Source organism: Typopeltis vanoorti, chromosome 1 (genome assembly GCF_054136105.1).
Source record: "Typopeltis vanoorti isolate ZY-2024b chromosome 1, IOZ_Tvanoo_1.0, whole genome shotgun sequence".
Taxonomy (NCBI): Eukaryota; Metazoa; Arthropoda; class Arachnida; order Uropygi; family Thelyphonidae; genus Typopeltis; species Typopeltis vanoorti.
Genome location: NC_143549.1, coordinates 170,442,217 through 170,466,060, shown reverse-complemented (window position 1 = coordinate 170,466,060; position 23,844 = coordinate 170,442,217). Strand labels below are relative to the sequence as shown.

The 23,844-nt window shown below is 37.6% G+C and overlaps 1 protein-coding gene across 1 annotated transcript in view; it reads left to right on the top strand.

Annotated features, from left to right (window-relative positions):
- LOC150110639 (transient receptor potential cation channel subfamily M member-like 2) overlaps positions 1-23,844 on the top strand; it is a 658,320-nt gene that overhangs the window by 165,801 nt on the left and 468,675 nt on the right. Inside the window, exon 9 of the mRNA XM_090403554.1 lies at positions 2,057-2,184. Coding sequence (XP_090259680.1) covers positions 2,057-2,184 — 128 coding nt within the window. The remainder of the gene's footprint in view (positions 1-2,056; positions 2,185-23,844) is intronic.

The window sequence follows — 23,844 nt, the reverse complement described above, 5'->3', positions numbered from 1 at the left end:
AATGGTAGAAAGGCAAGATAGTGCCATTGCATAAGGATGGTAACAGACTGGAAGTGTCTAATTATAGGCCAGTTTGTGTGTCATCAGTAGTTAAGATCTTGGAGAAAGTAGTTAGGGACCATGTATAGCATTGGGCAGATGAGGGTAATGTTATCTGTGGGAGTCAACATGGATTTGTGAAGGGGCACTCTTGTTTTAGCATTATGCTAGCCTTTTATAATAAAGTTACAAGAACATTAGATGAGGGAAAGGCATATACTGCAATTTTCTTAGACTTAGTGAAGGCATTTGACAGGGTGCCACATGATAAGCTGATATTTAAGTTGCAGCACATGGGTCTGGATGTCAGATTGGTCAACTGGATTCAGGATTGGCTGTCTGATAGTTATCAGAGAGTTGTGTATGGTGGAGCAGTTTCCAGGAGGCAGAGGGTTACAAGTGGGGTCCCACAGGGTTCAGTACTAGGACCTATATTGTTTAACCTTTATATCAATGACATTACAAGGGGATATTCAGTTGTTTGCGGATGATGCGAAGCTGGGAAGGATTATTAGTAATAGTGCAGATGTGGTAGCCCTGCAAGAGGATTTGAATAAGCTAGATAGATGGGCAAATGAATGGGGGTATCAGTTTAATGCAGCAAAATGTAATGTCTTGAGGTTTGGGACACATCGATGGAATGCTGCATATTCTGTGGGAGGAGTTATACCATAGGAAATAGAGTAGACGAGATCTGGGGTTGGTGATTGATAGAAACCTATAACTTAGGGGACATATTGCAAAGGTGGTGAAGGTAACCTCTATGTTACCTTCACCACCTTTGGTGGAGCTGATCAGATGAGGGAATGTGGACTGCAGAGTTTGGTGGATAGAAGAAGGAGAGGTCATATGATTGAGACTCTTAAACTGTTGAGAGATGGTTACAGGGTTGACACTGGGAATTCTTTCGTTTGGTTGAGCAGTGGGAAGGAGTGATGACAAGAGACCATCTTTGGAAGTTACGAAAGGAAACTGTGAGCAAGAGGGTGAGGAGTTGTTTCTTTGCATGGAGGGTGGTTGAACTGTGGAATGCATTGCCTGATGGAGTGGTGAGAGCAAGAACAGTCAATGAGTTTAAGGAGTGGTATGATAGACTTTGTGTTTTTTAGGGGGGGGACCTCCCCTCGATGAGTCTTGACAGACTTTATTTTCTTAGGAAGGACCTCCCACGACGAGTCTTTTGACTCTATGGAGGCCTGAATAATGATGATAATAATAATTTAATTTTTATTTTTTTATTTTTTGGTGAAATAGTTAACATTTCAGTTGTAGCATATTTTCTCGAATTATAAAAATTGTATTGTACATGAAAAAGAGTAAACAAAAATAAAAACAATTTCTATATTTTTAGTCTATCCAATATAACTAAGATCCAGTTACCCAGCATAGAACAAGAAACTGCATTTCTTGTTATAGGCAATTGAGACACAGCTATGAACATGAGATAATCTGATTAAATGTTCTCGTCAGCATGAGGAATTATCACACCTTCTAAACGACATGACGGCCAAATTGCACATAGTCTGAATCGTATCCAGATTTAGCAGGATGTATATAGATGTCCTAGCTGGTTGGGAGGTTGATAAAGTTATTTATTATGGTGTGTGCATGTCAATCATGGAGGTATAATAGGGCAACAGAATTTGAAATACCAGTTTCTTCACAAAATAGAATGCAATCTTATTGGATAGTTGGCAGGTATATAAGTGATATTTATAAGGTAGTAAGAAAGGAACAAGAGATCATTTCTCAGAGGTGAGTAAATGCGTATTAAATAAGTGAATATAAATTTCTTTATACAGAATATGTAGTTCTTTCTGGAATATGTTTTCTAATAATGAGGAATTGACTTTTAGTGGTTATTATTATCAGCTATCTGCAATAATCGACAGTAGTTTTCAGTTTCCATGAAGTTCATTTGGCTTAATAGAGGTTGAGTAGCAGTAATAATAGTAGGTATGTATCTGTTTGAATTTTTAATAAAATATCCTAATATTATAGTGTTTCCACATTTTAGCTCAAAAAACTGACTACACAAATTGGTTGGAGCAAATGGAAAAAGATCTTGTTCTTACAATTGACTGGAACATACCTGATATAGCAATGAAAGAAGTTTTACTTAAGGATACCTCAAATAAATTTAAGGTAAATGTATATAGTTTTAAAATTGCAAATCAGGATATAATCAAATCTCACTTATTTTTTATTTCATGGTGTGGTTATCTCTGAAAGAGAGAAGTTTATAATTGCACTTTGATTTTTATGAGTTTTTTTTTTTTTAGTTTATTATAAAATTTGGTAAAAGTCAGTGTTTTTTCAAATTTTCATTGATTATTCATTCATTCATATTCACATTGAGAAGAATGAAAGATAACAGTATAGTAGGAAAAGTTGTCAGTGTGTTACCGAGTTATGATGAAGAGTTGGGATGGAGAGCCAAAATAATGAATGGTATGTTAGCAGAGCTGTGTGAGGAGGGAATACAGTTTGTGAATGTATGGCATGTGTTTGAGGGAAGAATGAAATTATACAGGCATGATGAGTGTTGCATTTGAATAGCTTTGGAGTGAGTGCACTGGAGAAAGTGTTGCTGGATGGAAGTATGGTGTGTGCAGGAGATCAGAAGAAAGAGATAAAGGGAAAAATCAGGAGAATGGTATTGAAGAGACAGAAGTGCTTGGCAATGGAAACAGTAATAGTGTGAGAGATGAAGAGAGAATGGGAATGCAAGAGGAATAGAGAAATGGGGGGCAGCCTGGGTGGATGGGAGACATGGCATAGGGAGAGTGGATGTTGAAAGCAGCAGTGGATGTGTGTATGAAGATGGAGTATATTGCAAAGTGAGTGGGGAAGTTGAGACTGAGCAGATATATATGGCAAGTGGTGATAAGGTAATTAGGCAGGGGTAGTGGGGAAATCACAACCAACAAATGGCTCGGATAGGACTGGTTATAAACAAAAATAATAGTACAAAAATGAATTACTGTGTGTGTTTATTTGCAAATGCCAGAAGTATCAGAAATAAGGGAGATGAAATGGTTTCACTGATTGAGTTTATTCACCCTAAAATCATTAGAATAAGTGAAACATGGTTGAATGAAAATGACATTCTAACAGGAATAGAAGTGGAAGGATAAAGCATTTTTTGCTAGGATAGAAAGGACAAGAAGGGAGAAGGAGGAGGATAGCAAGGGAATTATATCCATATAAGGTAGACATGAAAGAAGGAAATATTGGCAATGGTTATCAGCCATTGTAGTGCAACATAGAGATTGATAGGAAGGCATATTTAGTTGGATGTTACTATAGGCCCTGGAATATAGAGGATGGTGATGATGAAGAAATGTATAAATAACTTTGATTAGTAAACAAAGGAAGGATAATTATTATGGGTGATTTTAATTATGGTGGTATAGATTGGAATGAAGAGACAGCATTGGGAATAAGGAAAATGAATTTCTTGAGTTATTGAGAAATAACTATCTCAGGCAGGATGCGAAGGAGGACATGCAAGGATCGAGAGTTGTAGATCTGATCATTTCATTAGAAGATGTCATTGTGAGAGGGGGATTTCACATTTTCCTACAGTTTGTGAATGTGATCATGAAGTAGTCACCTTTGTTGTCACTAGCCATATGCGGAATTATAAGACTGGTGATCATGACAATCTTAGGAGACAGCTTAGAGCTATAACATGGAACGAAGAGTTGAGTAGTAAGGAAATAAATGCTGCATGGGAATTGACAAAGAAATACATAACAGCATCAATGTGTGAATGTATTCCTAAAGCCAAAAGGCTGAATAAGGTAGGTGTAAAATGGATGAATATGGAGCTTTAGAGGAAGTACAAGATGAATGATGGTACTAATCAGTTACATGAAGAGTATAAAGAAAAGGCCAGGAGAGTGACTCAGTAAGGAAAACAAAAGTGCAGTACAAGCAGAAATTGGCAAATCAGGTTAAGACAAAACTTTAGAGAACATGTTAGATATGAGGCAAGTAGAAGAAAGAATGATCATAGTAAGATGATGTTAATAGATGAAAGTGGTAGAATGGCAGATGCTATAGAAGATGTTGAGGTATTAAATTATCAATTTATAAGGGTGTTTCTTCCTGATCAGGGTGGAATCATGAGGAACTTTAGAGGACATATAAGAGGATAGCTTAATTGTGGGTGAGCAGGAGGAATTTGAGGAAATAAACAAACTTGATGTCAGTAAGGTGATAGGATTTGATGACATATCACCACACATCTTAAGGGAATGTTCCAAGGAATTGGCATGCCTGTTTAATGAAAGTCTTTCAACAACACAGGGAGTGGAAGGAGGGTAGAATTGTTCCACTGCATGAAGGTGGTGGTAAGGCTGTAGCTTCAAATTATAGGCCAGTCTGTATATCTGGAGTTGTGGTGAAGGTACTGGAGAGATTGGTGAGAAGTAGGATACAGAAATAGATTGATAACAGTAGTATTCTCTATTATCAGCATTGTTTTGTTAATTTGAATTCATGTTTCACTAACTCAGTTATGTACTATAACAAGGTGACAAATACCTTGGACAAGGAAGACGCATATACAGTGGTGTACTTGAAATTTGCAAAAGCTTTTGATAGACTGACACACGACGAGCTGGTAAATAAATTGAAACAGATGAGATTGGAAAACAGACTTCTGAGTTGGATCATTGACTGACTGTGAGATAGGTATCCAAAAGTTGTATATGGGGATGCAGTATCCCGAAAGAGGAAGGTCACTAGTGGTGTACCACAGAGGTCGGTTTTGGGACTATTACTGTTCAGTTTGTATGTTAATGATATTGGGATGGGTTTATCTAGTGATATGGAGCTGTTTGCAGATGATGCACAACTGAGGAGAGCAATGCAGAGTCAAGCAGATGTTATGGCCTTACAAGAGGACTTGAAATAGGTTACATGAATTGGCCAGTAAGTGGAACTGTCAGTTCAATGTTGCAAAGTGTAAGATTTTGAGATTTGGTAAGCAACAATGGGAGGCGCAGTATACTCTTCATGGGGAAACTTTAAAGGAAGTAAAGGAGATGAGAGATCTAGGAGTAATGGTGGACAATGACCTGAAATTCACAGGCTGCATTGCATAAGTTATGAAGTCATTACATTGGATAATGGCAATCATGGAGAGGACTCTGACATGCAGAAATAAAGAGGTTGTGATTGCATTGTATAAGGCCTTGATCAGGCCTGATATGGATTATTGTGCACAGATTTGGTCACTAGGTTTTCGTGCTGGCAGGATATGTTAGATAGGGAACAAGATGATTCACAGAATGGTTAGTGGTCTTTGGAATGTGGAGTATGAAGACATTGAAAGAATGTAAATTGCAAAACCTCATGAATAGGAGGAGGGTATGTTTGAGATATATATACATTAGTCAGGGATAGTTATCAGGTTGATAACTATCCCTGACCCATTCTATGATAACTATCCATTAGTCAGGGATAGTTATCATAGAATGGGAGATTGGGTTAGAATAATAGGCCCTCCCTGGTAACTATAAGGCAGGTGTGAGCAGAAGAATGAAGCATGGAGAATGATTTATGAATTGATTGCATTGCTTGAGTGTGTGGTTCACAAAGGTGGTCAGTGGTCTTTAGAATGTTGAGCACAAGGACAGATTAAGAGAATGTAAGTTACAAAGCCTTCTTCAGGAGGAAGAGGGAGGATACATATAAGCTAGTGAGGGGTTATTATCAGGTTGACATGGAAGAGATTTTTCATAGAATGAGGAGGGGGGGGTAAAACAAGAGACCATTCCTGGAAACTGTATAAGGAGGGTGTGAGCAGATGATAGAGAAGATTATTTTTATGGAGAGTGATTGGTGAGTAGAATGTATTGCCTGAGTGTGTTGTGGATATATAGACACATTGAATCAGTTTAAAGCATGGTTGGATGAGCATTGTGTGCAATAGTGTGGACTTCCTACGATGAGTCTGACTCCATCGATGTCAGATGTTAATAATAATAATTAATTACATTGAAAATCAGTTTCAATGACAGATTGTATAGTTTACTGATTTATTATAATAAATTTAGTGTAATCCTTTATCAAACATGTTAGACATAAGCAAACAAAGTTTGCGCCTGAAGTATCTTCAGGACTGAGGCAACTCGTGGTAAAGGTGGACCAAGTTCTCATCCCTCCTTGTCTTAGTATCGCCCATAATGTAAAGCACATCTCCTTGTGGACATGTATAATGCTATGCATTAAAGGAAGACTACCCAGACCGGTTTCGACCTTTGTTGAGGTCTCGTCAGTGAGAGTCATACCAAGATGGAAGCAATGGAGAAGTCATATTTACCTGCACGAGTTGCCAAAAGGTGTCTCACCTTATTATTAAATTACTCTGGATTTAGAGAAAGACGTTGGAAATTTTTTTTTCACTTGGTTAGACTAGAATAAATTTAGTTTAATCCTTTATCCAAGTGTAAGCAAACAAAAATCAGTTCAAGATATAATGTAAACAGAAATTAATGTAATATATATATACATATATTTTTTTTTTTCCTTATGGCTCCTTTTCTCTTGAACTGATTTTCAAGTCAATGCAACATCAAGGATACAAAAGTCAAATTATAGTGGGATTCCATTGTAAGCATGTGCTCTAACTGTATGTTATTCTTAGTATTGTTTGAAAAAAACTTCCAACATCTTGCTGATTTATTGTTACTTAGTAATTATTTCAAGTTGTTTAAAATTACTGAGTAATTCTGAACATTTGTTTGCTCTGAGTAACTTTTCACAGTAATGAGTATTATATGTGGGTGTGGGAATGCATGCAGTCTGTTAACTGATCAGCAGAGTGATTAAAATGTTGAGCATAGGAGGTTATTATATTGTGATAAGCATTGTACTAATAATGAATATGAGGAGTAGTTCAAGAGTGCAGGTAACAGAATTAAATGATCTAGTGAGAGAGAGAGAAAGAGAGATTGAGAACAGAAATGCCATATGTAAAATAAAGATGGAAGATTGGAGAGTAAACGAAATAGAATTGGATAGTCATATTTTTACGTAGAATTTATCACATGTAGTTTTTTAGAATTAACCAAAGAAGAGGAATGTGACTTTACAACTATTCAGTACTGCTGCAGAATTATTTGAAGGAGTAGAAAACTGATTTTAAATGCTGGGAATAAACTGGAAGATGTAAGTGGCAAAGCTCATTTCATTATAGAAAGCATGCTCATGTAACTGCCTATGTATACAAGTAGTAAGTTGCAGTAAAGAGCTGAGTTTTTAACTGGCATGTTGGCTGATCCATGAAAAAAAAAAAAAGATAGGTTATTTAGTTTTGTTGGAAATTTTTGCTATCGAGACCACATTTTAATATGAATAAGGAGCTTATTAAAAAATAAGCAATTAAAAACCTGACAAGTTTTGTGCATTGTAAGACATACATCATCAGGGGTAGTGGTACATAAAAGTTTTACACAAAAATAAAGGCTATTAACAATTAATTACATGTATTAGATGTTTTGATAACTTCACAACTGTTAAATATAATTCATAAACCAGAATACAAATGATAAATTCGTTAATGTATTTGTATTGGAATATGGCTAGTTGTTGCTATCACATTCTGTGGTATCATGCATGCTATATCCTGGGTCCATGGGAGTTAAATTTTTGAGGAAAGTAGACCATACTTGATGTATGGTCTACTTTGTCCCTTGATTTTTATTGCATTGTGTAGGGATCCTATTTGTGAGGCTTCTTTAAATATCCTGTGAAATAGTTATCATTGATATATGACATTTTTGTTTGTTGCTAGAGTACTTGATGCCAGTAGTGGTTGTGATGAATGCTGGCCTTCTTTTTTTGATGTCTTTTACGTGTTCAGACATACACATCTCTCCCAACCTTCCTGTCTGGCCTACATAACAAATGCCACAAGAAAAATGAATCTCATAGATGCCTGGTTTTTTCATGGAGTGATGTGTAAGTTTTGGTGGATGTAAGAATCTTGATATTTTTTGTAAAGGTAAAAAAGCCACTTTTATGTTGTACTCATGGAGCAATGCAGCCACTTTGTCTCTGACATTCTTGGTGTAAGGTAGCATGATTGCATTCTTGAATTCTTGTTTAAGTAAGGGAGTTTCAGGAGATGGACGTATTAAGTATTTTTCTGATCATCATGGGTTCAAAATCATTAAGTGCAAGGTTCTGTTTCAGGTAGTGCAGTTCTTTATTCATTTTAATTGACATGCTTGATATATTGTATATCCTGTCTCATAAAGTTTTAATTATGCCTATCTTTTGTAATGAATAGTGGTGTGAAGTGGCATTTAACCTCTCTACCGGCCGAGGTGGATGAAATAATGAGACCAACATGTTGAATCGTATCCAGATTTATCTGGACGTATATATATGTCCTGGCCAGTTGGGGTGGGGATAAAATTTTTATGTTGTGGTAGGTTTTCTGTATATCAAGGAAAGGTAATTTTTTGTACTGTTCTAGCTCAAGAGTGAATTTTATATTAGGATGCAAGTTGTTCAGATAATCTTTGAAAGCAATCAACTCATCCACTGTTCTTGACCAAATACCGTGAATATAATCTACGTAGCATAACCAAAATTTTGTTTCTTCTGATAATTTTTAAATGCATTAGTTTTGAAATTTTCCATAAACAGGTTGTCTAAGGCTGGAGAAAGGGGGGAACTCATGGAAAATCCTTCTTTTTGTTCCCAATATTTGTCTAGAAGAAAAGCTCTCCTACAAGCTCTATTGCAATGGACAACATTGCTCATACACCAGTTAACACAATTCACCATAGCAGTCATACATACCTGCATGTATCTTATCTTTCAGCAAACTATTGACAATTTCCACCCATCTCGCACCCAGCAGCTCTTTGAAGCTCACAGAATTGAATACTCTGATTTTGTTCCTGACTACACAGATGGTTCAAAATTGGAGGACCTAGTTGGGAATCTTCTGCCATTTTTCCAGACAGCACTGATGATGATTTAACCATTCTCATGTCCACCTCTTGGTAACTTTGTAAGCAAGTGTTCTCCATGTGCTGTCCTGTTAGGCACTGCTTCTTTCAGTTGTTTGATGTTGGTATCCACTGGAAATGTATTGAGCCAGCGTGTTCTTTTTCGGCCACTTCTGGTTCCACTGAATATTCCCAACATCACATACTTCTCTAGTGAGTTGGCATGCATGTGACATAGTCAAAGTAAGTTAGTTGTAGTCTTGTGATTTTAGCTTCCTTAGCTTCCAGTGATGTTGCTGGTTTTATGAGCTACAGCACTTCCCTGTTTGTCACCCTGGCTGTCCATGGTATTTGTAACAATTTCTACCAGCACCACATTCCAAATGCATCAATTTTTATTCAGTCAGCCCTTTTTATTGTCCAGCTCTCGCACCCATATGTTTATTATGGGAAAGACTATAGCTCTGACTAGTGTACTTTTGGTATTTTAGAGCAATGTCTTTGCTTTTCCAGATCTTATTCATGTTGACCATTGCTCTACAGGCCAGAGTAATCCTACAAGCATAGGATCACTCTGGTCTGTAGAGCAGACCCACCTCTGAAATCGAGCAATTGCAGAGGTGGGTCTGCCATCATTATTGGTTTTTCAACCAACAAAGATGAAATCCTGAACTGATTCAATTTCTTCGTCACTGATTTTAAACTTCACTTCTCTACTCTACTGTTGTGATGATCTTTGTTTTTTTATGTTAAGGTGCACTCCCATTTTTTCACTTTCTTTCTTGATTTTCTAAATTAGTTTTAGCAGGTATTCTTCTCTTTCCGCCAATTAGGTTGTGTCATCTGCATACCTTAGGTTGTTTATAGTTCTAACTCCTATCTTCACCGATATTGGATGAGTCCATGTCTAATTTCCTCATGATCTCAGCATAGAGGTTGAAAAGAAATGGGAACAAAATACATTCCTGGCTCACACCCTTGCTGATCCTGAACCAGTCTGTGTTACCATAAAGTGTTTGCACTGTTACTTCCTGATCAATATACAGCAATCTAATAAGCTTGATCAGGTGAGATAAGACACCAAGGTCATGCAGAGCCACCCATAGCTTATCATGCTCTACACAGTCAAAAGTTTTTCAATGAAAACTGTAATCAATGAAACACATGTACATGTCTTTCTGGATTATTGAAAAGACACATTTATGGGTCTTTTCAATAATCCATTATTATTATTATTATTATTCAGGCCTCCAGGGAGTCAAACGACTCATTGTGGGAGGTCCTTCCTAAGAACATAAAGTCTGTCAAGACTCATCGAGGGGAGGTTCCCCCTAAGAAACACAGTCTATCATACCACTCCTTAAACTCATTGACCGTTCTCGCCCTCACCACTCTATCAGGCAATGCATTCCACGGCTCAACCACCCTCCATGCAAGGAAACCACTCCTCACCATCTTGCTCACAGTTTCCTTTCGTAACTTCCAGAATTGGCCTCTTGTCATCACTCCTTCCCGCTGTTCGACCAAGTGAAAGAACTCCCCACTGTCAACCCTGTACCCACCTCTCAACCGTTTAAAAGTCTCAATCATATCACCTCTCCTTCTTCTATCCGCCAAACTCTGTAGTCCACATTCCCTCAGCCGATTCTCATAACTATCCTTGTACAGTCCTGAGACCATCTTTGTCATCCGTCTTTGTATCTTTTCCACAGTTAATTTATCCCCTTCAAATCCTGGGGACCAAATCTGAGAACAATAATCCAAGTGTGGTCTGATCAGAGACTTATACAACGGAATGATAACCCTCTTTTTTTTCTGCAGGTCAGTGTCCTTCTCATAATTGCAGCAATCCTCTGTGTTACCTTCACCACCTTTGCAATATGTCCCCTAAGCTTCGGGTTTTTATCAATCATCAACCCCAGATCTCTTGTCTCCCCTACTTCCTCCAGTATAACTCCTCCCATAGAGTATGCAGCATCCCATCGATGTTTACCAAACCTCAAGATCTTACATTTTGTTGCATTAAACTGAGACCCCCCCATTTCATTTGCCCATCTATCTAGCTTATTCAAATCCTCTTGCAGGGCTATCACATCTGCACTATTACTAATAATCCTTTCCAGCTTCGCATCATCTGCAAACAACTGAATATCCCCTTGCAATCCACTGGCAATGTCATTGATATAAAGGTTAAACAATATACGTCCTAGTACTGAGCCCTGTGGGACCCCACTTGTAACCCTCTGCCTCCTGGAAACTGCTCCACCATACACAACTCTCTGATACCTATCAGACAGCCAATCCTGAATCCAGTTGACCAATCTGACATCCAGACCCATGTGTTGCAACTTAAATATCAGCTTATCATGTGGCACCCTGTCAAATGCCTTAGCTAAGTCTAAGAAAATTGCAGTATATGCCTTTCCCTCATCTAATGTTCTTGTAACTTTATTATAAAAGGCTAGCATATTGCTAAAACAAGAGCGCCCTTTCACAAATCCATGTTGACTCTCACAGATAACATTACCCTCATCTGCTCAGTGCTGTATACGGTCCCACACTACTTTCTCCAAGATCTTAACAGCTACTGATGACACACAGACTGGTCTATAATTAGACACTTCCAGTCTGTTACCACCCTTATGCAATGGCACTATCTTACCTTCCTTCCATTCCCTGGGCATCTTTGCTGAAGCCAGACTTTCATTGAAAAGCCAGGTTAAAGGCACTGTCAGTTCGATAGCACATTCTCTCAAAACTCGTGGTGAAATACCATCCAGTCCCAAAGCTTTATTGACATCCAGAGTTCTCAATATCTGAAACATACTCTCCTCCTGTACCTCTAAACCTTGAATCTGCCCTATCCCTCTAGCATTAAAACTGACTCCTCCGGGATGAAATACTCCAATAAAGTGGTCATTGAACAATTCCCCTATGTCCTCTGCATCAGTCACTCTATTCCCATTTTTATCCCACAATATCATTTTTCCACAGTCATTTCTCCAACTACTGGCCACATAGCTAAAAAATTCCCTAGGATTTTCTTTGGATCTTAGGACCAATTTCTTCTCATATTCCAATTTCGCTTTCCTTACCACACTAGTCACTCTTCTGGCCTGTGTCTTATATTCTTCACGCATCCTCTCTTCACCTGTCTCCTTATATCTCTTTCATAGCCTCTTTTTCACATGCAATTCCTGTTTAATATTGTTTGTCATCCACTTTACTCCAAATTGTGTCCTCTTCTTCACTCGTGGTATACAACTTACCATTGCTGCTAACAAATATTCTTTCACAATTTCCCACGCACTAATGATATCCCGGCCTTCCAATTCCTCCCTCCATGAAACTTCCTGAAGTTGATGTCTAAGACTATTATAATCACTTGTCTTATAATTCCACATAAGTTTCCGCCTCTTTGATACTCCTGCATGTCTATTCATTTTCCAAGTCATCACCATATGGTCACTCTCTCCAACTGGTGGGAGAGACGTCAACTCAGTTATTATCAACTCTTCTGATGCTATAACCAAATCCAAAATTTTTGAACCTCTTGTTCCCTCTGTTACATGTTGCCTAAGACATTTGTCCCTCAAGAATTCTAGAAATTCCATTCCCCTATTGTTACATGCATCTTCCTCTCTCCAATTTATACTACTGAAGTTAAAATCTCCGATAACAATCATTCTTCTTGCACTTGGCAAACTTAGCTGTCTAAACATCTCCTGGTCCCCATCCTCTGTGCTCCTGGGTCTGTAGCAACACCCCACTAAATATCCTGTCTTGCCTACCTCTACCTCACACCATACGCTCTCAAAATCATTTGTCTCACTTCTTCCAAATTCTCCACTCTTAGAGGACATAGGTCATCACTTATCATAAGCAGCACCCCACCACCACGCTTTCCCCTCCTATCCTGACGAAAAATGCTATACCCAGCGACTTCTATTCCTGTTGTTATATCCCCTTCTGTCAACCACGTCTCAGTGATCGCAATAATTTTTGGCCAGGCTGATGCTATCTGCGCCACCAATTCCTCTCCTTTATTCCGGATACTCCTGGCATTAGTATACAGCATATAAATGCCATTGTTTCTATACCCAGCCTTATCCCTTCTAGACTCCACTGGGCTCAGTGTTACCTGACATTGTCTCCCTTCTCCCAAGTATCCATTCCCACAAGAGGCCACCCCTGCTATCATCCTCCCTGGGACACACTGACTCGTTCAGAATAGCAATCTCTCCAGATGCCTACGTCCTTCCTCATTCAAATGTAAACGGTCTCTCGCATACAATTCCTCTCTTTCCTCAAATGCACTCCAAGCATCCACATATACCAGTCCTCTCTTGTCACACATTCTTGCTATTATGCCATTCAATATCACCGCTCTTCTGCTCAGCTCATCATTATCATACCTAGGCAACACACACACTATATTTTCCTCTCTCTGTCTTCTTCCATACAGTCTCAAGTAAAAACCTCATATCTCTCGCTGCCCGACTTACATTACCACTCAAGTCATTCGTTCCTACCATCACAATCATTTCATCCACCCTTTCACCTCTCTTAATTGCCATAGCAACCCTTTCTATTATTTTCTCCTTGCAAATACTCCTCGCGCATCCTATCTTGAACACCACGGATCATTGAGTCGCGATACATTATACCTCTTACCATTCCCTCTCTCCTATTGTTTCCATTCTCTCCTCTTCTTTCATTCCCATAGGTCTCTCTCATTCCCTCTCCTCTACTGCTATTCTCTCTTCTAGCATTCCCATACCTCTCTCTCCTACTGTTTCCATTCTCTCCTCTTCTAGCACTCCCATACATCTCTCTCATTCCCTCTCTCCTACTGTTTCCATTTTCTCCACTTCTAACACTTCCATATCCCTCTCTCATTCTGTCTCTCCTACTGTTTCCTTTCTCTCGTCTTCTAGCATTCCCATACCTCTCTCTCATTCTATCTCTCCTGCCGTTTCCATTCTCTCCTCTTCTAGCACTTCCATATCTCTCTCTCTCTCTCATTCCATCTCTCCTACCGTTTCCATTCTCTCCTCTTCCAGCACTTCCATATCTCTCTCTCTCTCTCTCATTCCATCTCTCCTACTGTTTCCATCCTCTCGTCTGCTAGCATTCCCATACCTCTCTCTCATTCCCTCTCTTCTACTGTTTCCATTCTCTCCTCGTCTAGCATCCCCATACCTCTCACTCATACTTCCTAAATTCTCTCCTACTCTGATTCTCCTTGCATTTATCTCTTCCATTCTCCTAATCTTATCTTTCATACTTCTGCTCTCATTCACAAGACATTCCACCTGCTCTTTCAACTCATCTATCTCCCTCTGCAGGTCAGCATCTCTTAATCTAAATTCACTCTCCCAAACAAAACCATCTCCTAAACTTTCACAGTCACTTGCACCTTCCACACTATCAACTATTATTTTCTCATTCATATATATCTTTTTTTTCATTCTCTCCTATCACACTACTTTTCTTCCTACATTCATTCCCCGTTCCTGGAGCAACAAAGTCGGATATCGATATTTCTAATGCACTTATTTCCTCCAACTGCCTGCATTTTGCGCATATACTCTCTCCACTCTCTTTCACAAGCCACATATCTAATTCCCCAGATGCATACATGCCGCAAGTACTGCATGTCACAAAGTCCCTTATGATATTGCTAATAATTGAGTTCTTAAATGGCAGAGGACTTGGCGATACGCCACTTGCGACTGCTGCTGAATCCGTCATCATTCCTTACTGCCGAGTAGCATAATCGTTAATTATTCAATTAATAGATTCTGTTAAATAAATAGAAAAAAAGTACAAACAATTACAAGCAAAACAAAACATTTAAGTACACTAAGTTCATTTTGTCTTCCACCGTTATGCATTCGATTCCGAAGGTAACCAAAATATATTATATCGCGACAGCAACTAACTTGCAAAAAACAACCACTGAAGTACACTCGTATTCAGAGAAACAAAAACGTAGAAAAACAGGAAAAAAAAACTGACTATTCACGAATTAAAAATCAGTTTCTTCTACACAGCTCAAATTCACCGCCACATGCTATGGCAACTCTAGCGCCAATCAAAGATAATCCATGTGATGTTAGCGATGTGATCTCTAGTGCCTCTCCCTTTCCTGACCCTAGCTTGAACATCAGGTTGCCCCTGATTGATGACTTGCTGTAGCTGCTGTTGAATAATCTTCAGTAGCATTTTGTTTGGATGAAATAATTGGAGTTGTTGTGTGATAATTGGAGCAATCTCTGGCATCACTTTTCTTTGTTAATGGGATGAATATTGATCTCGTCGTCCTTAGGCCATTTCCAAGTGGACCATAACTCTTGATAAGGTTGGCTGGCACTATTTTTAGGAGTTCTGCAGGTATTTTATCAATACCTGAAGCTTTCTTGTTTGGCATTTTTCTCATTGCCCAAGCCACTTCTCCCTTCAAGATGTTTGGTTCTCTGTCCATAAGGCCATTTTCATTGTCTTCTTGGTGTTCAGTCAGATTGGCATATAGCTCTTCTGTGTATTCTTTCCACGTGTTTTTGATTTTTTGCTCGTCTCTTAATTCATCTTCATTGCGGTCCCTGACTATTCCTTGTCATACAGAGAAACTGAATTGCATCATCTTCACTTCAGCAAACAGGGTTCTGGAATTTCCCTTTCTGTCAGCATCCTCTAGATGTTGACTTCATTTATCTGCCTTTCCTTGTCCTTCCTGGCTTCACGTTGGAAAGCTGCATTGAGCTTTTTTGACTTCATCCTTGTTTCTCCTGGCTTTGGCTACTCTTTTCTGATCAGCTATTTTGATGATGTTGTCATATAACCATTTGTTTGTTTGTTTTCTGTGGCATTTGGTATGGCACATGTTTCTCAGCAGTTTCGATGATAGTATCTCTAATCTCATGATATTGTTCCTCTGTGTCTTTCATCCATCAAGATTGAGTAAGTTAAACCTGTTCTTTGCTTCCACAGCATACATTGGTGATATGTAGTTGACATTGAACTTTATCCAGATGATGTCATTCTTTTTCTTGCACAGTTTAAGCTTCATTCTTGCCACAAATAGTTGATGATCTGTGCTGCAATCAACACGAGGTAGTGTCTTTGCAGAGAGGATGGAGCATTTTCCAATGCTGTTGGAATAAAATGAAGTCAGTCTAGTTCTGACATTGTCCATTCGGTGAGGTCCATGTGTTGTTTATTATTATTATTATTACGGGCGACTTCAGGGAGTCCTTAGACTCACCGAGGGAGGCCCTAAACATCATGTCCACACAACTATACGACATTCTCACAGTATCTATCATACCTTGCCTTGAACTCACTCACCATCATAGCACCCACAACAGACTCTGGCAGCTTATTCCACTCATTTACCACTCTAAAAGTAAAGAACCCAGCTCTAGCACCCTTGCTAACCACACTCTTTTCCAGTTTCCTTAGATGTCCCCTAGTTCTCCCACCACCAGTCCTGATATCTCAAAAATATCCTCTGAATTAATCCTATAGAAACCCTTTAGCAATTTGTATGTCTCAATCTTATCTTCCCTTTTCCACCTATCAACTAATTTCTGCAACCCACAAATCTTCAACCTGTTCTCATAAGGATCATTCCATAGACCTGCTGTCATCTTGGTCACTCGCCTCTGGATCCTCTCCACCTCCTCCCCATCAAGAAGGAACCTAGGTGACCAAATCTGGGCATAGTAGTCGAGATGAGGTCTTATCAAGGCTCGGTACAGAGGTACAATAACTTGCTTGTCTCTACTCATCAAAGTATTTTTCAACAACCAAGTGAGTCGTTAAGCTGATTTGGCCACTTTTGCAATGTGTCTCCTAAACTTCATCTCCCTATCCACCAACGCTCCCATGTCCCTGGCCTCATCAATCTCCTGGAGTACAGTTTCACCGTTAGGTTGGATAAATGTTGTTTGGGTTTGATAAACCATGTGTTCACAATGCTGAAGTGATTTTCCTGGCAGAATTGCATGAGACAATCATCAGCTGCATTCCTTTAACCCAAACCTGCCTGCTATTCTTGAAATTGCCCATAACATACAGTAGTCCTTCTTTTGTATTTGGTTTAGAGCATTTTGAAGTTCATCGTAGAATTGTTCTATTTCAACTTCACTTGCTTCTGAAGTTGGTGCATAAACTTGTATTATTACTATGTTGAGTGGTTTACCACAAATTCAGATGGATATTATGCGATCACTATCTGCTCTGTGATTCTCAACACATCTAGCTACCTGCTTGTTTGCAACATAAGCAATTCCCCTTCTTCTAACACTGGTTTCAGAAAAAGTAGACTGTAAATTCAGCAGACTGAAACTGACCATTTCCTGTCCAGCATGAATCACTAATACCTAGGATATCTCTGTTTGTTCTGCTCATCTCAAATTTCATAATTTCTAGTTTTCCAAGGGACATGTCCCTGATGTTTCATGTTCCAATTTGGTAAACTTTTGTGTAGCACATTTCTTTCATCAATTAAATATGCCAAGAAATTATATTCTTGGTTTAATCCTTTATCCAAGTATAATTTCCATATGAAGTAACTTCATGACTGGGCAACTTGTATATAGAAACTAATGACTTCACATCACTTACCTTGGTATCCCATAATGCAAAGCACCTATCCTTACGGACATGTATAATGCTATACATTATGGGGAGGGTCTGGATATGACTGCTCCCATATGCATAATGGACATGTATAATGCAATGCATTATGGGAAGGGTCACTACCCAGATCCTTCCCATAATGCATAGCATTATACATATCCATAAGGATATGTGTTTTGCATTATGGGATACCACTGACAGCCAGACCGAAGTGATACCCAGGTTGAAGTCGTGCAGAAGTCATATTTCCATATACAACTAGCCAAATTAGTACTAAAATACTCTTAATTAGAGACAAATGTCAAAAACATTTCCACTTGGTCATATTATAAATTAGTATGCTGCCACAGGCCAAATCAAATAATTATTACACATATGCAAGCTTAGGTTTATTGAAAATTACATTTATTAATCTGATACATTGTGTTTGTTTGAATCAAGTTTTCAGGTATCTACTGGTAAATTGAAATTTCTGCTATTAATATGGCTCTGAAATTTGCAACCATGAGATTTGTACATAGTGATGACTTGTTTAATTTCAAGAGAGAGAATGTTTGTTTCAGTATGTATGTACTCTCAAATAATGATGCAGTTTTAACACTTCTCTTCTTAAACATTTTATTTCTTGGGATAAAGGAGCTTATAAAAATCAAGATAAGAAGACTCTCTACATTTGCTTTCGATAGATTTGAATTCTTTCAGTTCTGTTACGAAAGGGGTCTGAAAAGTTCTCGGCCTTGACCATAGATGGCAACATTATTGGCAACATTTTTTTTTCTAAGTTAGTACATCTGTCATAAGCATCCATGTGAAATTGCAAGTCATTCTATCAAGTAGTTTGTTTTATACAGCTGTCCAAAGCAAAAGTGTTGTCTGTATCCCTTGAATTGGGTAAAATTGAAAATCGTGCAGTTATAAAATTCTTTGTAAAAGAAGGTTTTATTTTACACCAAACGAAATTCATTTGAAGTTCATAAAAGTTTATGAGCACTCTTCTCCTTCATTTTTGACAATTAAGAAATGGGCTGCCAAGTTTAAGCGTGGCCGTACCAGCCTTGAAGATGATCTATGCGAAGGGCGTCCAAAAAGTGTAACAACACCAGAAATCATTGATCGAGTGCACGGTATGGTATTGGATGACCAGCAAGTTAAAGTGCATGAAATTGCTGAGACTATAGGCATTTCAAAAGAACGTGTAGGATATGATATATATATACATTTTTATTTATTTATTTTTTTTTTATTTTATTATATATATTTTTTTAAATAAAGAATCTTGTGGTGCGATCATAATTAAAAGAAACACATGTATTAACCACAGTGAAAATTATTTAATTGTAAATATTTCATCCTAAGTATCTTAGGACATCATCAGTACAGTAGTTTAAAACAATAATAGAAATAACATAGTTAGGGCGAATGATTACAATAGAATCTCATTAAACGTGCGTAATGCGTTACAAAAAAAAAATTAATTATTTAACACAATTTTGTATGACAATTTCCCATACTTTTGGAATAGTAAGAACATCGTTGCGGTTTAAGTTTGGTCTGTAGTAGGGCTTCAGAACTTTCTTTGTATAAACGTTCATGTTTATATAAAGATCTATATACAAGTTTAGACTTTTCCCAATGGATCATATGGTTGGATTTTCATTTCCGTGTTGAGAGAGGCCAGATTTCTGTGGTTTAAAAAGACAAATGTGGTCTTGATGTTCCGAGATGCGTTTCTGAACAGACCTACCTGTCTGTCCAAAGTAAGACAATTTGCATGAGCATGGAATTTCATAAACACCAGGAAACATCAAAGGTGAGAGTTTGTCCTTAAGAGAAGGTAACAAGTTGTAAATTTGGTTGATAGATTTGTAAGTAGTGTAAGTAGTGGCAAAATTGTATTTCTTCATAATTTTAGAAAGACGTTCGGAGATGCCTTTGACGTAAGGTATGGGAATCCTATGGACTTCTTCCTGTCTGGTTTGATGTGTGGAGAAGTGACTGATGATTTTTTGAGTTGTTTTCAGATTATATCCAATTAGGATGGCTGTATTTTTGATTACTTCTAATTCCTGGTTTAAAGATGCTTCAGAGGAGCAGAATTTGTGTGCTCTGGAAACTAGTGATTTAATAATGCCAGATTTCTGAGATGGATGATGAGCAGAAGAATTGTGAATGTAGCAACTTGAGAATGTAGGCTTGCAAAAGACAGACTGGTGATGGAACTGTCTTCTTTTCTTTGGATGTGTAATCCAAATGGCATTATTAAATCACTAATTTCCAAAGCACACAAATTCTGCTTCTCTGAAGCATCTTTAAACCAAGAATTAGAAGTAATCAAAAATACAGCCATCTTAATTGGATATAATCCGAAAACAACTCAAAAAATCATCAGTCACTCACATATCAAAAACCAGACAGGAAGAAGTCCATAGGATTCCCATACCTTACGTCAAAGGCATCTCTGAACGTCTTTCTAAAATTATGAAGAAATACAATTTTGCCACTACTTACAAATCTATCAACCAAATTTACAACTTGTTACCTTCTCCTAAGGACAAACTCTCGCCTTTGATGTTTCCTGGAGTTTATGAAATTCCATGCTCATGCAAATTGTCTTACTTTGGACAGACACATAGGTCTGTTCAGAAATGCATCTCGGAACATCAAGACCACATTCGTCTTTTTAAACCGCAGAAATCTGGCCTCTCTCAACACGGAATTGAAAAGTCTAAACTTGTACATAGATCTTTATATGAACATGAACATTTATACAAAGAAAGTTCTGAAGCCCTACTACACAGACCAAACTTAAACCACAACGACGTTCTTACTATTCCAAACGTATGGGAAATTGTCATACAAAATTGTGTTAAATAATTAATTTTTTTTTTGTAACATGTTACACACGTTTAATGAGATTCTCTTGTAATCATGCACCCTAATTGTATGTTATTTCTATTATTGTTTTAAACTATTGTACTGATGATGTCCTAAGATACTTAGGATGAAATATTTACAATTAAATAATTTTCAGTGTGGTTAATACGTGTGTTTCTTTTAATTATGATATATTTTGCACGAAGAATTGCAAATGGAAAAGCTTTGCACAAGATGGGTGCTGCACTTGCTCACAGCAGATCAAAAATGCACTCGCATGGAAATCTCTGAACAGTGCTTGGAGCATTTTAACAAGAATAAAACTGATTTTGTGCATCGATTTATTACTATGGATGTTACTTGGATTCACCATTACACACCAGAATCCAAACAGAAGCCAGTTGTTCAGCACAAAAGAAGACAAAGTCGGTTCCATCAGCAGGAAAGGTCATGGCATTGGTGTTTTGGGATATTAAAGGCTTTGATTGATTACTGCATGATAAATTGATAGCCAAACTAGAGTGGATGGGGTTAGATATTAGATTAGTGCATTGGATCGGAGACTGGTTATCTGATAGGTATCAGCAAGTTGTGTATGGGGGAGCAATATCCAGGAAGAGGAAAGTCATTAGTGGTGTGAATCAGGGGTCTGTTTAAGGGCCATTGCTGTTTAACCTGTAAGTTAATGATATTGGTGAAGATTTGGATGGAGATATTCAGTTGTTTGCAGATGATGCAAAGTTGGGATGAACTATGAAGAGTAGAGAAGTTGTTGTGGCCTTACAAGATTGAATAAATTGAGTGAATGGGCACAGAAATGGGGATGCGAGTTCAATGTTGCAAGATGTAAGGTTTTAAAATTTGGGAACAAAGATTGTATGTAGAATTTTTGCTTGGTGGGGATATGTTGTTGGAGGTGGAGGAAATAAGGGATCTTGGGGTGATAGTGGATAAGGATCTGAAATTTAGGGGACACATTGCCAAAATTGTGACAACAACACAAAGAATTCTGGGAATGCTGCAGTGGACATTGACTTGTTGAAGTAAGGAGATTCTTGTTCCATTGTATAAGGCTTTGTGTAGGTCACACATGGACTTTTGTGCATAGGTTTGGTCACCTGGGTTTTTTATTTGGCAAAAGGACGAAGAGATGTTGGAAAGGGTCCAGAGATCTTATTAAGGTACTTTCTGATATCTGGAATGTCGAATATGAGAAAAGGTTGAGAAAATGAATTTACAGAATCTGGTGGATAAGAGGAAGAGGAGAAATATGAAGAGGACCTACAAACTAGTAAGGGGTTGTTATAGAATCAATGTTGGAGAAATTTTGCAGCAAACAGTGTGAGATCAGGGGAGAACTAGAGGACATTACTGGAAGCTGTATAAGGAGAGTGCAAGCAGAGGAGTGAGAAACATGAAGGCAGAGCTGTGAATAATTGGAATGCTTTGCCTGAGAGTGATGTGTACGCAGAGAATTGGAGTGTGTTTAAGGTGTGGTATGATGTGCTGTGTATATGACAAAAGGACCTCCGAGATGAGTCTTTGACTCCATGGTGTCTTGGGATAATAATAATAATAATTTGTATATATATTTTATCCTGAAGAACTTAATTTTCAGAGGCCAATCTCTTATGTTTCATTATCTCTGTAGTTATTTGCAACCGGATTAAACCCAGCCTATTTCTAAGAAGAATATCAGACATGAAGAAATATACAGAAAGTATGTCTTACTTCCAGTAAAAGAATGTATAGCATACAGGAGAAAGAAATATCAAAAGCATTTTAACAGGATGTAAAAAGTTAGAATAAATAGAAAAGTGGAAACCAAGTATTAGAAGACAGTTGGAAGACTATGATATTGCAATTTACCACACCATCCCATCCCATCAACTATTGAGTGTGGTATGTAATATCATTGGGAAAAAAAACAAAACTGCCCTGTAGATACCTCAAAAGGAACATACAATTTTCCTTTTGTATGTTCCTTTTGGTTGAGAGGTCTTCTTGACTTATTTTTTGAGGGAGGTCTTTTCACCATATTTTCAACTTTTAGAGATATCTGATTATTTTTTACTTTAATCAATTGCAGAAACTTTTATTAGATTGATAATTTAATATGATAACTTATTCTGGCCTATACATTCATTACTCATAACTATTATTATTTCAGGAAATAACAATGTATGCTAAAATTTTAATTAATACTTTCCTATATTATAGCAACATTACATTGCCATCATCAGGGATCACAAACATGATATTGTACACACAGGCACTAACACTGGGCAAATGAGGCTGAAGAAAGGCAACCAAAGTTAGGCCTAGAGTTCTAAATGGTACCCTCTAGTGGGCCAGATTGGGTGGTCTTGGCCATTGCACTAAACATCTGAGGATGTGCTTCTCGAATTAGGGGTAATCTCATGCACCCAAATTTGTTGAGGTTGGAAAGTTTCTGAGGCAGATTAGAGGAATAGCCTCCCATGTTTGTAGTTGTTGCATTGTAATAGAGTAGCCTTCTTCCAGTGTATCCTGTGGTGGTAGCCCAAAGCATGGTCAGCAAGTTCTGAGTGGCTGTAATGGTTGAACTATGTAGTCTTAGCATTCAGAAATTCTGATATTGGCTGTCCTGGTTGTTTGGCTGGGTATCCAGAAAATTCACTGAAAACAGTCTATTAAAAGACAATTTATTGAATGAAAATTTAGTCGAAAATTTTCATTCAATAAATGAAATCGAAAAAGCAATTAATCAGATAAACCATAAATCGAAATACAGTTCATGAAACAACAGTTAATTGAAAAAAGCAATGAATCAAAAGGCAGTTTCTCGAAAAAGCAACTCATCAAACAGTAGTTAACGAAAAATACAATTTATTGATAGGCAATTCATTGAAAACCAACAATTCATCGAAACTAGAAAACATTGAATGAACAATTTGCCACAAAATTAATTATAAGATGTGAAATGAAGTGTATTTAAAAAAAAATAAATAAATAAATAAATAAATTAAAAACTGTAGTTTTATTGGATTAACTTGTGATGATGCAGTTGAACCTTAGCATGGTATCCCCTTTATATGTATTAGATATGTGTGGTAATTTTTCTTTCTTTTTTTTTTTTTTCCTTTTCTTTTGAGAGATATTCCTTTCACTCATTATGTGTTGTACAAAATCTGGAAAAGAAGATGTAAAAAATCTTTATATCATCATGGATCCTTCATTTCAGGGAATGTTTACATTTCTAATTAAAGGTGCCTATTACTGCTAATTATTATTATTAATTTTATGTGTTGTACAAAAATCTGGAAAAGAA